At 33.5% G+C, this 12,180-nt stretch overlaps 2 protein-coding genes across 2 annotated transcripts; both read right to left on the reverse strand.

The window, feature by feature from the left end:
- Window positions 1-124: 124 nt before the first annotated feature.
- On the reverse strand, window positions 125-2,966 carry LOC127127388 (pentatricopeptide repeat-containing protein At3g18020). Its single transcript, XM_051056561.1, has one exon. It carries the CDS (start codon window positions 2,798-2,800, stop codon window positions 869-871), a length of 1,932 nt encoding a protein of 643 aa, XP_050912518.1. The 5' UTR covers window positions 2,801-2,966; the 3' UTR covers window positions 125-868.
- A 3,529-nt stretch (window positions 2,967-6,495) lies between these two features.
- LOC127127391 (dirigent protein 19) lies at window positions 6,496-7,402 on the reverse strand. The gene has a single exon (XM_051056562.1). The coding sequence runs from the start codon at window positions 7,395-7,397 to the stop codon at window positions 6,732-6,734; it is 666 nt and encodes a 221-aa protein (XP_050912519.1). The 5' UTR covers window positions 7,398-7,402; the 3' UTR covers window positions 6,496-6,731.
- Between the last annotated feature and the right edge of the window lie 4,778 nt (window positions 7,403-12,180).

A 12,180-nucleotide genomic window follows, 5' to 3' on the forward strand; every position in this document is an offset into this window, starting at 1 on the left:
GTTCTTAGGATAAATTGTCATGTAAAATTTCTTATTTAGTATTTTTTTTTTATATCCTAAGATCTTAATGATTGTTTATATTTAATTATTTACTTTTATTTCATATTATATCTCTCATTTAAAATATTTCTTTGGCATAATACATTTATTATATTAGATACCAAATTATTTCATAAGGATAGTATGCTTGATAAAATAAGTAAAATAAGAGTTACATAAGCAAACAAATTTGAAGGTGTTGTTCTGACAATCTAAAAAACTTTGGTTATGAAGCTAAGTGCCATTCACAATCTAAAAAACTTTTCAAACAACTGGTTTTCATGAAAATTTGACTAACTCTTACCTCCAACCTCTAGGACAACAAAATGTACTTTTTATTCTTTCAAGTCTTTTAATCAGACTATGCATTGAGATGCTAGGGGATGCATTTCATGTCTAGAATGTTCTAGTTTCCTTTTCCTTTTATCTTTCGCTTTCTTTCCAAAATACCATCCTGATGGTTGAATGAATGTAATATTTTCCCGTCACCTTGACACAAATATGAAGCAACAAGACATAGCTTCTGTGGTGGTAATGTATTGCGGCGCAAAAAGATTGCCTCTTCACCGGAGTTCCAAACAGAATTGACAATTGAGACTAGTCATCACAAAGTGATTGATGGATCGAACTTGGCGTAGAAGTTTCCATTTCATGGCTTGACAGTTGGAGAGTCTTTTATCAGTAAACTAGTTGTTTATACATGAACTGCTCATTCTGTACGAAAAATCATGCATGTTTTCCTTCAAGCACTGTCACAGCCCTCCCAGTAGCTTCATGATTTTTAACAAAATTCATCTTAAATTACTCTCTTTCAACTCTGTTCCAAATGTCACATTTTATCATAACATGCATTATAAGCCATGGGCTCACCATTTGAAGTGGGCTTCCTCGCTTTGCTTTGTAGCTTGTGAAGAATCCTCCATGTCACACAATCAGGGGTCACTCCATTCTTATTCATCTCTCTTACAATTTGATAAGCTTCTCTTCTGAAACCTAGATTGCAAGCACGGTTTATCAGAATATTGTAGCTATATATATTTGGAGACACCCCAGAATCTACCAATTCATACAAGAAATGGCAAGCCTCAACAAACATGCCAGAACCACAAAGCCCTTTCAGAATGGCTGTATAAACAAAATTATCATGGATCCCTGAAGGCCATATAACACTCTGCCAAAAACTCTTTGCCTCTTCTATTTGATCACATTGACACAGACCTTCTACTATAACTGTATAAGTAGTACTATCGGGACTAATACCATCACTCACCATGTTATTAAAAACACCGAACGCATCACTCGGTCTTTGGAGTTTGTATAGCCCTCTGATAAGAACATTATATGTTACAACACCAGGCTTCAAACCATTTCCAGGCATCCCTCTTTTGAACAGATCAAGAGCCTCGTCGACTTTTTCAGCATCCAGCAAACCAGAAATCAATGTAGTGAAGGTCACAACATCAGGTGCACAAAATTTACCCATCAACATGTCATCCAGTACTTTTAAAGCTTCACCGACCCTCCCCGTCTTGCAAAACCCATTGATAACTGTGTTGAGGGTAATCACATCAGTCTGACACTGGCTCTCAAGCATAAATACAAGCACATTTAAAAGCTCTGTTGGATTGTTTACAAGACAAAGAGCTCTCAAGTAAATGTTGAAAATCCTAGTTTTGTCAACACCTTCCTTACACAACATGAGTTTAAGAACTTCCCTTGCTTTATCCACATCCAATGCATGACAAAGAGCTTCCACCAATACCTTATAAGTATGCTCACACAGCGAGAATCCAAATTCAGCTCCTTCGTCTAATAACTGATAACCCCTCATACAGTCACCATCCTTGCTAAGACCGTGTATGATATAATTATAGGACACATCACTGGGAACAAACCCTCTCTTCCTCATCAAATAAACAATCCTAGATGCTCCATGATACCTTCCAACTTTGCAGAATGAATCAATCATCTGGCCATAAACAACCTCCTCAGACAAACAACTACGACATGGCATCTCTTCTGCAATCTCAAATACTTCATTGAAAAACCCTTCTTTACATAAAGAATCAATTAAATTTGCAAAAGCAGCAACCTTCACGACCAACTCAACTTCCAAATTCATCCTCTCCCACAGCTTGCACATCAATTCTCTCCCACCCTCCAAATCCCTTTCACGAAGAAACCCACGAATCAAAGTACTGTAAGTCATCGAGTTAGGCTCTAAACCACTGTCAAGCATTTCATCAAACACCTTCAACGCATCCCTTATTCCACCAACCGAACAATACCCGTTAATCAAAGTGGTGTAAGAAACAACATTCGGACAATGCCCGCGATTCTTCATGTCGAAAAACAATCTGTGAGCATCAAAAGGTCGATGAATGAAACAAAACTGGTCCATCAAACGGTTGTAGTTAACCAAAGAGGGAACAAAACCAGGTTTGGTATGGATCATGGATTTAACAAGAGTCCATGTTTGGAATGGGGTTTTGGAACGGAGTAATCGAGCAAGGAGGAGATTACATGTTCGGTGATCGGGAATAGAACCGGAGGAGAGGAAGAGGGAGAAACGCTGGTGGGCTTCGGAAAAACGGTTGGAGTCGCAGAGAGAATGAAGGATGGTGGAAATGGTGTGTTGTGAGAGAGATGAATGAGTAGTTGAGAATGGAAGAGTGAGAAGAATGGAAGATTTGGGTTTGTGGGGAAGAAGGAGAAAGGTGGTGAGAGGTTTCTTGCATTGACACCACCTTGTTCTTTGCATTGTCTCAAATGAATAACCTCGGTGTCTCTTGTATTTCGAAGGTTATTACTATTTGATATAGGAAACATATTGTCACAATATTCACAAAATTCTTAACTTGGACATAAGTGGCAGCATATCGCGACCATGTTGTTAGAAAATAGGCTCCAATCTAATGGCTAATGGTCTAAGGTTTGACAAAAGTATCGGGTTTAGTACAAAGGATCTTTGTAATAAGCTGTCAATTGAAGACAATCTAGTTAAGAGAGGAACTATCGGCCCTGATTTAAAACTATGTGCGAGTAAAGTAACCATTGTTTGCAAATATATGGTATATTATTAGCAACTGACTCGTAGTATCAACGATATTATAAAGAGAGTGCGTGACTCATTTTGATCAGTTTGAATCCCTACTCGAAAGAGGAAGAATTTACGTCAAAAGATTAATCGCAGTATGGTATGTTTGTATCTGGAACATATGGAAATCCAGAAACAAAAAAGCATTTAATAATAAGGATACCTTTGAGGAGAAAATGTTCGAGTTAATGGGGTAGCTCAATGGTACATGTGCCCGGAAATATACTTTGGGTGTAAGGTCTGAAGTGGTCTCCAAGGAGATACTATAGGTTATGAGGACCTAGCAATGTGTTTGGAGTCATACCTGGAGGGTGGTAAAACAAATGTCTGGCTTCTTCATAATGATACTTCTATTAATTCATTTTTGTACATAATTCATGGTTGTCATAGTATAGATTCGACTATATGTCATAATCAAGTTGCTTGAAATGGAAATCATAAGAGTCGTCGATTAAGCCTAGCTATCTGATTTTTACAGCCATTGATGTATGTGGTGCTTTAATTTAGACTAACGTAGAGGATAAATCTACTTGTTGATGTGTTGTATGGGTTGTTGTGTTTGCTGCTATTTTGTAGCAGAATACAGGTAGTTAATCCCTACTATACAAGACCAATCGGACAACATTTTCAAGGACTTTAATCGGGTGTGGAATCGATGATTATGGCAACAGGTTTTAATTTGCAGCAATGTGTATTAGGTTGGTAGTCGCCTTTGATATCTTGGTTAGTGATTTATTCATGTTATAACAATGTGGTTTGGTAGATTCGCTAGAAGTATGTTTCTTTTTCTGCTGCATGGTTTGGGTGTTGTGGTTTTGTCCAATTTGGTTTGGTAGATACATTTGATGGTATCATGAAGTCGGTCTTTTTTCCATCTTTTTTCAAGGCTTAGTGGTGTGGCACATAGGATGCAATTTGAAGCTCTATTTAGAAGAGGAAAAGGTTTTTCTATCGTAGTAATCAGATGGTTGAGAAGTCCAAGGCATCTTTTGTTTCGTTTTTGATGTATACGTTGGATAAAATTAATGTGAGTTGTGGTGGTTCTGGTGGATTTTTCTCTGGCATATTTTTCATCGGAGTGAACCGGACTTTCTGATTTGACAATAACAAATTTGATAATTGCTATCACGAATGGCATCCTTCTCGGCGAAATTTGTTGTTTGAATATTGTTAGAATTCAGCAACTCATATGACCTTAGGTTGTTTTGTTCTTTAGAATGGGGCATAGGGTATTTGTTTCATATATGTTGGTATGTATATTTTGGTCTTAGAATTTAAAATTTGTTTGTTGGTATTAAGATGGTATATGTGTAGTTTTTATTTGAGGTTTTTGTTCGTATTTCAAGTATCTTGCTTTCGGTTCAAGTGTCTTGGCATGTTTGATGGCAATAGTATTCCCATAGGTGTTATAGGTGTGTCAATTAGTAGAGAGTCAGAATTAGTAGAGATGTCGTTGGTTTTAGTTGGTGCAATTTTGTTGCAATTTGGCATTATCTTATGCCTTCTTTTTTTCCATAAATTTATTTTTTCTTTTCTAAAAAAAGATAATCGGCAAGTTTGGACCTTGGTGTTTTATAAGATACATTAATGCAATGTTAATACTCTTGTGTAATGCTACTTTTTTACCGTGGGACCAAAAATAAGTGGTAAAATGGTAATATCCAACATAGAAAGTTTATCCTAATTCGGTGGTAAAGGTCGATGGTTTGAGAGAGAATGTATCCATAAGTTTATCATTTCAACGTTTGAATAAACAAAGTCATATAGGTGAAATTTGCAAGTATGCTATGGATCGTATCCTGGTGTGACACAGAATCATAATTATATAAAAATAGTGATTAGAACTATCTATAATAAATACAGCGTCTTGGCAGGGAATCGTTAGATGAACCTAACTATTGAGATAGAGTGAATTCTTGATTCAATATGAGACTCTTTAACAAAAACATACATATTCACCGATTTGAATGGACGTGGTTATAGAATAAATTAAAAATTAAAAGTTATCTCTTAAATTCTCTTATAGCAATAAAGCATTCACCAAAAATTATAATCCAACACACACTATCACTAGAAGTGTGAGTTATACTTGGTGTAATAATTTAAGAGAAATTAATCTTTTCTTAAATGATTCTTAAAATAAAAATGAAAATATGAAAAATACTTTTTTCTTTTATTATGATTATGGGTGTCAATTTGTATCTGGTAATGAAAATCCATGTGAGGATTATATGTGCGAAAGGCTTTAAAGTCGGGGATTTTTTCCCCGTGGAGATGGGGATGAAGGGAAAAATTCCCCCAATGATACTTCGAAGCGGGGATCGGGGAAATATATTCCGCCTAACAGATTCTCCGACCCTGACCATATTATTTAACTTTTATATATAATATATTATACTACCTCTGTTTTTTTATATAATAGATAACTCATTTTTATGTTCATTGAAAAATCAATATGTTTGGTCGGTTTATAGACTAAAAACATTTATTATTCAATGAACTAAAAAAATGAGTTATCTCTTTTATAAAGGAACAGAGGTAGTATAGTATATTATATAATATATAATTATATAATTTTGTATTTTTTTCATGAAAATAATAATTAATATGTTATAAAATAAAGAGTTATCAGTGAATATTTTTTTTTGTTTCATTGTATAATGTATTGTTTCACTATCCAATCCAAATACCAAATCCTAAAAAAGTGCATCCACTACATACCATCTTTTTTTATTTTCTCAATTCTCTTTGTTTCCTCCATTTTTCATCTGCTTTGTTCTCATCATCATCGTCGTCATAACAACCATTCTCTTTTGTTTATTGTGCTTATGGTAATTACTCTTCAACTTCACTATACTTCAATTAATAATATAGTTTTCATTTAATTAGTAAATTAGTGGTTATGTATTCGTAACTACAAGTGTTTTTGCATTTTTTATTATTGATACAAGATGTGCTTTTATTTATTAAAAAAAATACAAAATATATCTTTTTTAAAACAGGAAAAAAACAACGAAATACTAGTGTAATAATTTTTATAAAAAAATATAGAAAAAATTTTAAGACTCATCTCCGTAGATTTCCAATTTTCTATGGGGGATATATGGGGATGGGGATGGAGAATAATATTCCTTGTGACATAAAACAGGGATGGGGATGGAGAAAATATTTGAGAACGGGACGGGGGAGTGGGGAAACATCATCCGCACATTCCCCGTCCCGTTGGTTGACATCCCTAGACTTAACTCGTGTGATTAACTCAGTCCCAGAGTTAATCCAAATATAAATTGTCTTTATTACTATTTAATTTAGGAATCATTTTCAATTCATTAATGGAAAAAAAACAGCCGTGACAAAAATATAATAACGTTTTATATCATTCATATTTCATGAAAACTTATATTGGACCCAAAAAAAAAATGAAAACATAAATAGAGGTAGGTTAAGCATGATAAACACAACTCCATCCCTTCTATAGCACCCTTAATTTCAACCTCAAAAGAAGAAAAACTAAAGTACACAATTAATAGGTAGCATCCATTTGCAAATGAATTATATCTCCTATAGCATAGTACCATGTATCATATAGATTAAATTAATAATGTAAGACATAAATATTGTACTCAACTATAGCATCCTTTGTCTTGGATGAAAACCAATGAGTTCTAAGTTGAGCATACCCTCTAGCAAATCGGAAAAGACCACTTCCACCAATTATAGGCATTTCCCTAACCTTATCATAAATAGGGTTCCTCCCCAAAATAGTGATAGTGCTACCATTATACTTCCCTTCAATGATAGCAAAATTCATAGCCATGATAAGATCTACCTCACTTAGTGATGTTGAGGCATACAATCCTTGTGCTTTTCCAACCAACTTGGAACTTAATTGAGGTCCTAAGGTTAAAGGATTCTCAATCATGTTAACTAAACCAAAGGCAGTGGTTGAGTTTATCAAAGGTGGTGGAACAATTACCATTGAAGAAGGGTTGTTTCCACTAACTATGTCATGCCAATAGAATTTCAAATGGCTTAGCTTCTCTTGTTTATTATCCAAGTTTAATTCTTTGAGGTCTAATGAACGCACAAAATTGTTAGTATCTTGTTTTGCTTTGATTAAAGATTTAGAGGGTGTAGTGAAGAGGAGGAAGAGGATGGAGAATTGGATGAACATGATTGTGGATGAAGATGATTCTTGTGTTGAAGATTGATATAAATATTTATGATGGATGGAAGGTAGGGAATCAAATGAAAATATCATGGTTAGTGGGTGTGGTGTAAATGTAATCATAGGTGAGAAAGAACTTTTATGTGACATACGTTTTTGCTCTTATTATTTTTAGGTAAATGTCATGTCATATCATCTTGGACAAAATTTGGGAATAAAATTTCAAGACAAATAACTAAATTATATATATATATATATATATATATATATATATATATATATATATATATATATATATATATATATATATATATATATATATATATATATATATATATATATATATATATATTCAAATAATTGAAAATAAATATTAAAATTACATTATTTTAAAATAAATAATTTTATAAAACGCGATAATTATTTTAGAACATAGAGGAAAGTGGAAGTATTATTTAAAAAAAATAAAAATTATACTAGTAATTTGAATTGTTGAATGTGTATATGTGTATATATTATGAGATTAATGATCAATTATTGTATAAGTGTGTCACAGTAATTAGATCAATGTTTATCCATTGACTTCTAGAAACACATAAATCATAACACCGTTTTTTTTCAGAATGTTTATAAAAGAATATTAATAAAATGCACATGATAATTAAAAGCCAATTAATGTAATGTGAACCGTCGTGATTTTGGAAAATTGTTCTAAAATTATTTTCCCATTCATATTTTGTTGATGGAACTTAGTGATGGAAAGGAAAAGATTTGAGGTTGAAAAAAAACTCAGCAACAAATCCAGTGATACTCTTATATCTAAAACTAAAGTTACGAAGCTTATATTTTTCAATTTGGAACCAATTTTTTGGTGAAAGAAAATCTATCAAGCAACTATGACCATTTCAACTATATTTTTTTTGGGATTTTCGAAATCTAAATAAAGAAGATGAAGAACACTGATTAAAATCCAGAAAATATTTTAGTGATAGATTTTTCTGAAGTTAATTCAATCACAAAATTGGTCTAAGCCATATGGCATTCCACGCCAGTGCCACGTGGTCTTATAGATTGACTTTGACTAATCGAATAGATAGAAAGGATTAACGTGATCTAGTTTACAGAGTTAAGGGATTAAAATGATCTTTTTAAAATTTAAGGGACCAAACCATACCCCAAGTCAAAGATAAGGGACAAAAAAAAGTTATTTAGCAATGAATTCATGTGATTGCTTGTCTCTTTTATATAAATTTATGCGACTGTTTTATGTGTGATATGTAGGACTTTGTTATGAAGTCACTGAATCTTTTTTATTTATTCTTTTTCTTTTTTGGTATATAGTTTTGTATTTCTGATTTTTATAAAGGATAGACAAATGTAAAATTTGTTCATAACCTTATGATTTCTATTGATGTAGAAATCAAGAACATAACTCTTTACTAATCCCTATGAGTCGATAACTCATGAACTTGTATCCCTTAAATCCAGATCAGAATTCAATCAGAGAATAAAAGCGAAAGCGTACCTGAATTTGCCATTGGGAATCACTGAAGATTTGCGGGTATTTGATCTTCCAATTTGTAGAGTTTTCCTATGGCTCCTTGAATCTCCTTAGATGGAGATGAAGATAGAATTTCTCATTGTCTACAATTGGGGATCATAACCCCTATAAATAACCTTATGGTTATTTATTAGTTTTCAATATTCTAATTTGACTCCTCGTCAAATTAGATATTGACTTATGATATCTACACAATAATCTCATATTTCATGATATTTATGCTTTCAGCCACATACTTAATATTAATTAGATCACTGTAGTTTTGACTAATTAAATAATGGCCCTAACACATGCAATATTACATTTGTGACTCAAAAATTCTAACAATCTCCCGCTGGTCACATCTTTACACATGTGTTAGACTTTATGAGCTCAAAATTTGCCATTATATTCTTTAAGCATATCCAAAGTATCTCGTCCATTAGTCATGTCAGTATACAAAATCAAAGTGATTTTCGTTATATCAATCATAACTAAACCTTTCAATGATCACTAATAGTGACATTACTAAATGACATAGATCCATCATGAAATGTGCAGCATGAAAATCACATGAAGTTGGTATGTATATATCGATTTTCAACTGGTCCTACTTTACTTTAGTAAGATCATTCAGTAACTTTATTGTACAAAATATAAACTACTTAATATCAAACTTTATTAATTGGAAAATATCCAAAATCATAGTATGCATACATAATACCAAACACTGGACATAAAATTCATAATTGACTAACTCTCACTAAACCAAAGACTCTTCTAACAGTAAAACACTCATGCGAGCAGTGTGCTCATAAAAGACCTTGGGTGGAAGATATTTTGTAAGAGGATCTGCTATCATGGAGTTTGTCCCCGAGTGTTCTATTAGAAATTGTTCATTTTTTCACCATTTCCTTAACAACTAGGAACTTGATGTCAATATATTTTGACTTAGTCGAAATCCTATTATTGTTGGAACACAGGACGATTGATTTGTTGTCACAATATAACTTAAGTGTCCTTTCAGTTCCTTCAATAATTCATAGCTTAGTGACAAGATTCCTCAGCTAAATCCCATGGTTGGATGCCTCATAACATGCTATAAACTCTGCTGCCATGGTGGATGAAGCCGTAAGAGTTTGCTTAGCACTACGTCAAGAAACTGCGCCATCAGCCAACATGTAGATATAACCTGAAGTGGATCTTTTACTGTCTTGGCATCCAACAAAATCTGAGTCAGAGTATCCAGTGATCTTTAACTGGTCTGACCTCCTATATGAGAGCATATAATATTTTGTTCTCTTTAAATACCTCATAACCTTTTTGGCTAATTTCCAATGATCCATTTATGGATTGCTCAAATATCTATCTCAGATCCCAACTATGAAGGCAATATTCAGACGCGTACACACTTGAGCATACATCAGACTCCCTACAGTTGATGCGTAAGGAATCTTTTGCATTTCTTGAATTTCTAAGCTTCCTTTTGGGCATTGATTGAGACTTAATTTGTCTCCCTTAGCAATTAGAGTATCTCCTAATTTACATTCTTGCATTCTAAACCTTTTAAGTACCTTTTCGATATAGCTCTTTTGTGATAATCCTATAATAACTCAAGATTGGTTTTGATGTATTTGAATTCCTAATACAAAGGAGGTGTCACCAAGATCTTTAATCTCGAATATTCTTGATAGAAATTTCTTGGTTTCGTGCATCATGCTTATATCATTGACGACAAGCAATATCTCATCAACATATAGGACCAGGAAAATGTATTTGTTCCCACTGAATTTGTGATACATACAATCTTCAACAAGATTCACTTCAAAACCAAATGAGATAATTACTTCATGAAACTTGTGGTACCACTAACGAGATGCCTGTTTTAGTCCATAAATATATTTTGTTAATTTGAAAACCATATTCTTTGAGTCTCCTGACACAAAGATTTTTGGTTGCACCATATAGATCGTTCCATCAACGTTACCATTGAGGAAACTCGTCTTGACATTCATTTGATGGAGTTCCAAATCATAATGTGCAACAAGAGCCATGATTGTCCTAAAAAAGTCTTTTTATGAAACCGGAGAGAAAGTCTCTTTAAAGGCAATCCCTTCCTTTTGAGTATAACCATTAGCCACAAGACGAGCTTTATACCTCTCCATATTACCGTTAGAATCCCGCTTGGTCTAAAAAATCCATTTACAACCAATGAGTTTCACACCTTCTAGTAACGGGTCAAGTTCCTGAACTTTATTATCTTGCATGTACTTATACTCATCCTTCATTGCTTCAATCCACTTTTCTGAGTTGGAATCTTGCATGACTTGACGGAAGTTGATTGGATCATCTTCCATCATACCATTATTTTCCTCATTTTCTTGGAGAAAGTCTATGTAATCATCCGAAATAACATTTCTCTTTTCTCTAGTGGATCTCCGTAAAGGAATTGGTTCTTGTAACACTTGTTCTTGAGGATCTTTAGTTTGTTCTTCATGAATTACCAAATCATCTTGAGTTGGAGGAATTTCAACAATGTCTTGTGGAGGTTCCACTCTTGTTTGATCAAAAGCAACTATATGAATCGGTTATGGAATTGTTACCGATTCTTCCTTTAAGACAAAGTCTCTAACCTTATTCTTCCCCCTCAAACTCATTGTCCTCAAAGAATATGGTTGTTCCCGTCTTAAAATTTTAATTTAATTTAGGATCATAAAATTTGTAGCCCCTAGATCTTTCATAATAGCCAATAAAGTAGTTGTTCGCTGTTCGGGAGTCCAATTTTTTTTATTTGGCCTGTAAGGCCTTGCCTCAGTTGGACATCCCCACACATGCAAATGTTTTAGACTAGGCTTTCGCCTAATCCAAATCTTGTAAAGTGTTTTGGAAGTTGTATTTTTTGGTACTCTATTTAGGATGTAAGTTGCAGTCTTTAGTGTCTCTCCCCAGTGTGACTCTGATAAGGTAGAATGGTAAATCATACTACTTACCATATCCTTAAGAGTCTGATTTCGTCTTTCAGCAACATCGTTCATACTAGGAGATCCTGGCATGGTGTACTGTGGGACGATCCTGGACATTGTTCACCTGAACCGTCATATCTATCGTAATATTCACCACCATGGTCAGACTTAACTTTCTTAGTTCTTTTGTTGAGTTGATTCTCAACTTTAGCCTTAAACAATTTGAACACATCCAATGATTGAGACTTTTCATGTATAAGAAATATGTACATATATATAGAGTAGTCATCTATGAATGATATAAAGTATTGTTGACCATCCCAAGAAGGTGTGGGAAATGGTCAACAAATGTCTGTATGTATTAATTCTAAGA

Source organism: Lathyrus oleraceus, chromosome 3, assembly GCF_024323335.1.
Source record: "Lathyrus oleraceus cultivar Zhongwan6 chromosome 3, CAAS_Psat_ZW6_1.0, whole genome shotgun sequence".
Taxonomy (NCBI): Eukaryota; Viridiplantae; Streptophyta; class Magnoliopsida; order Fabales; family Fabaceae; genus Lathyrus; species Lathyrus oleraceus.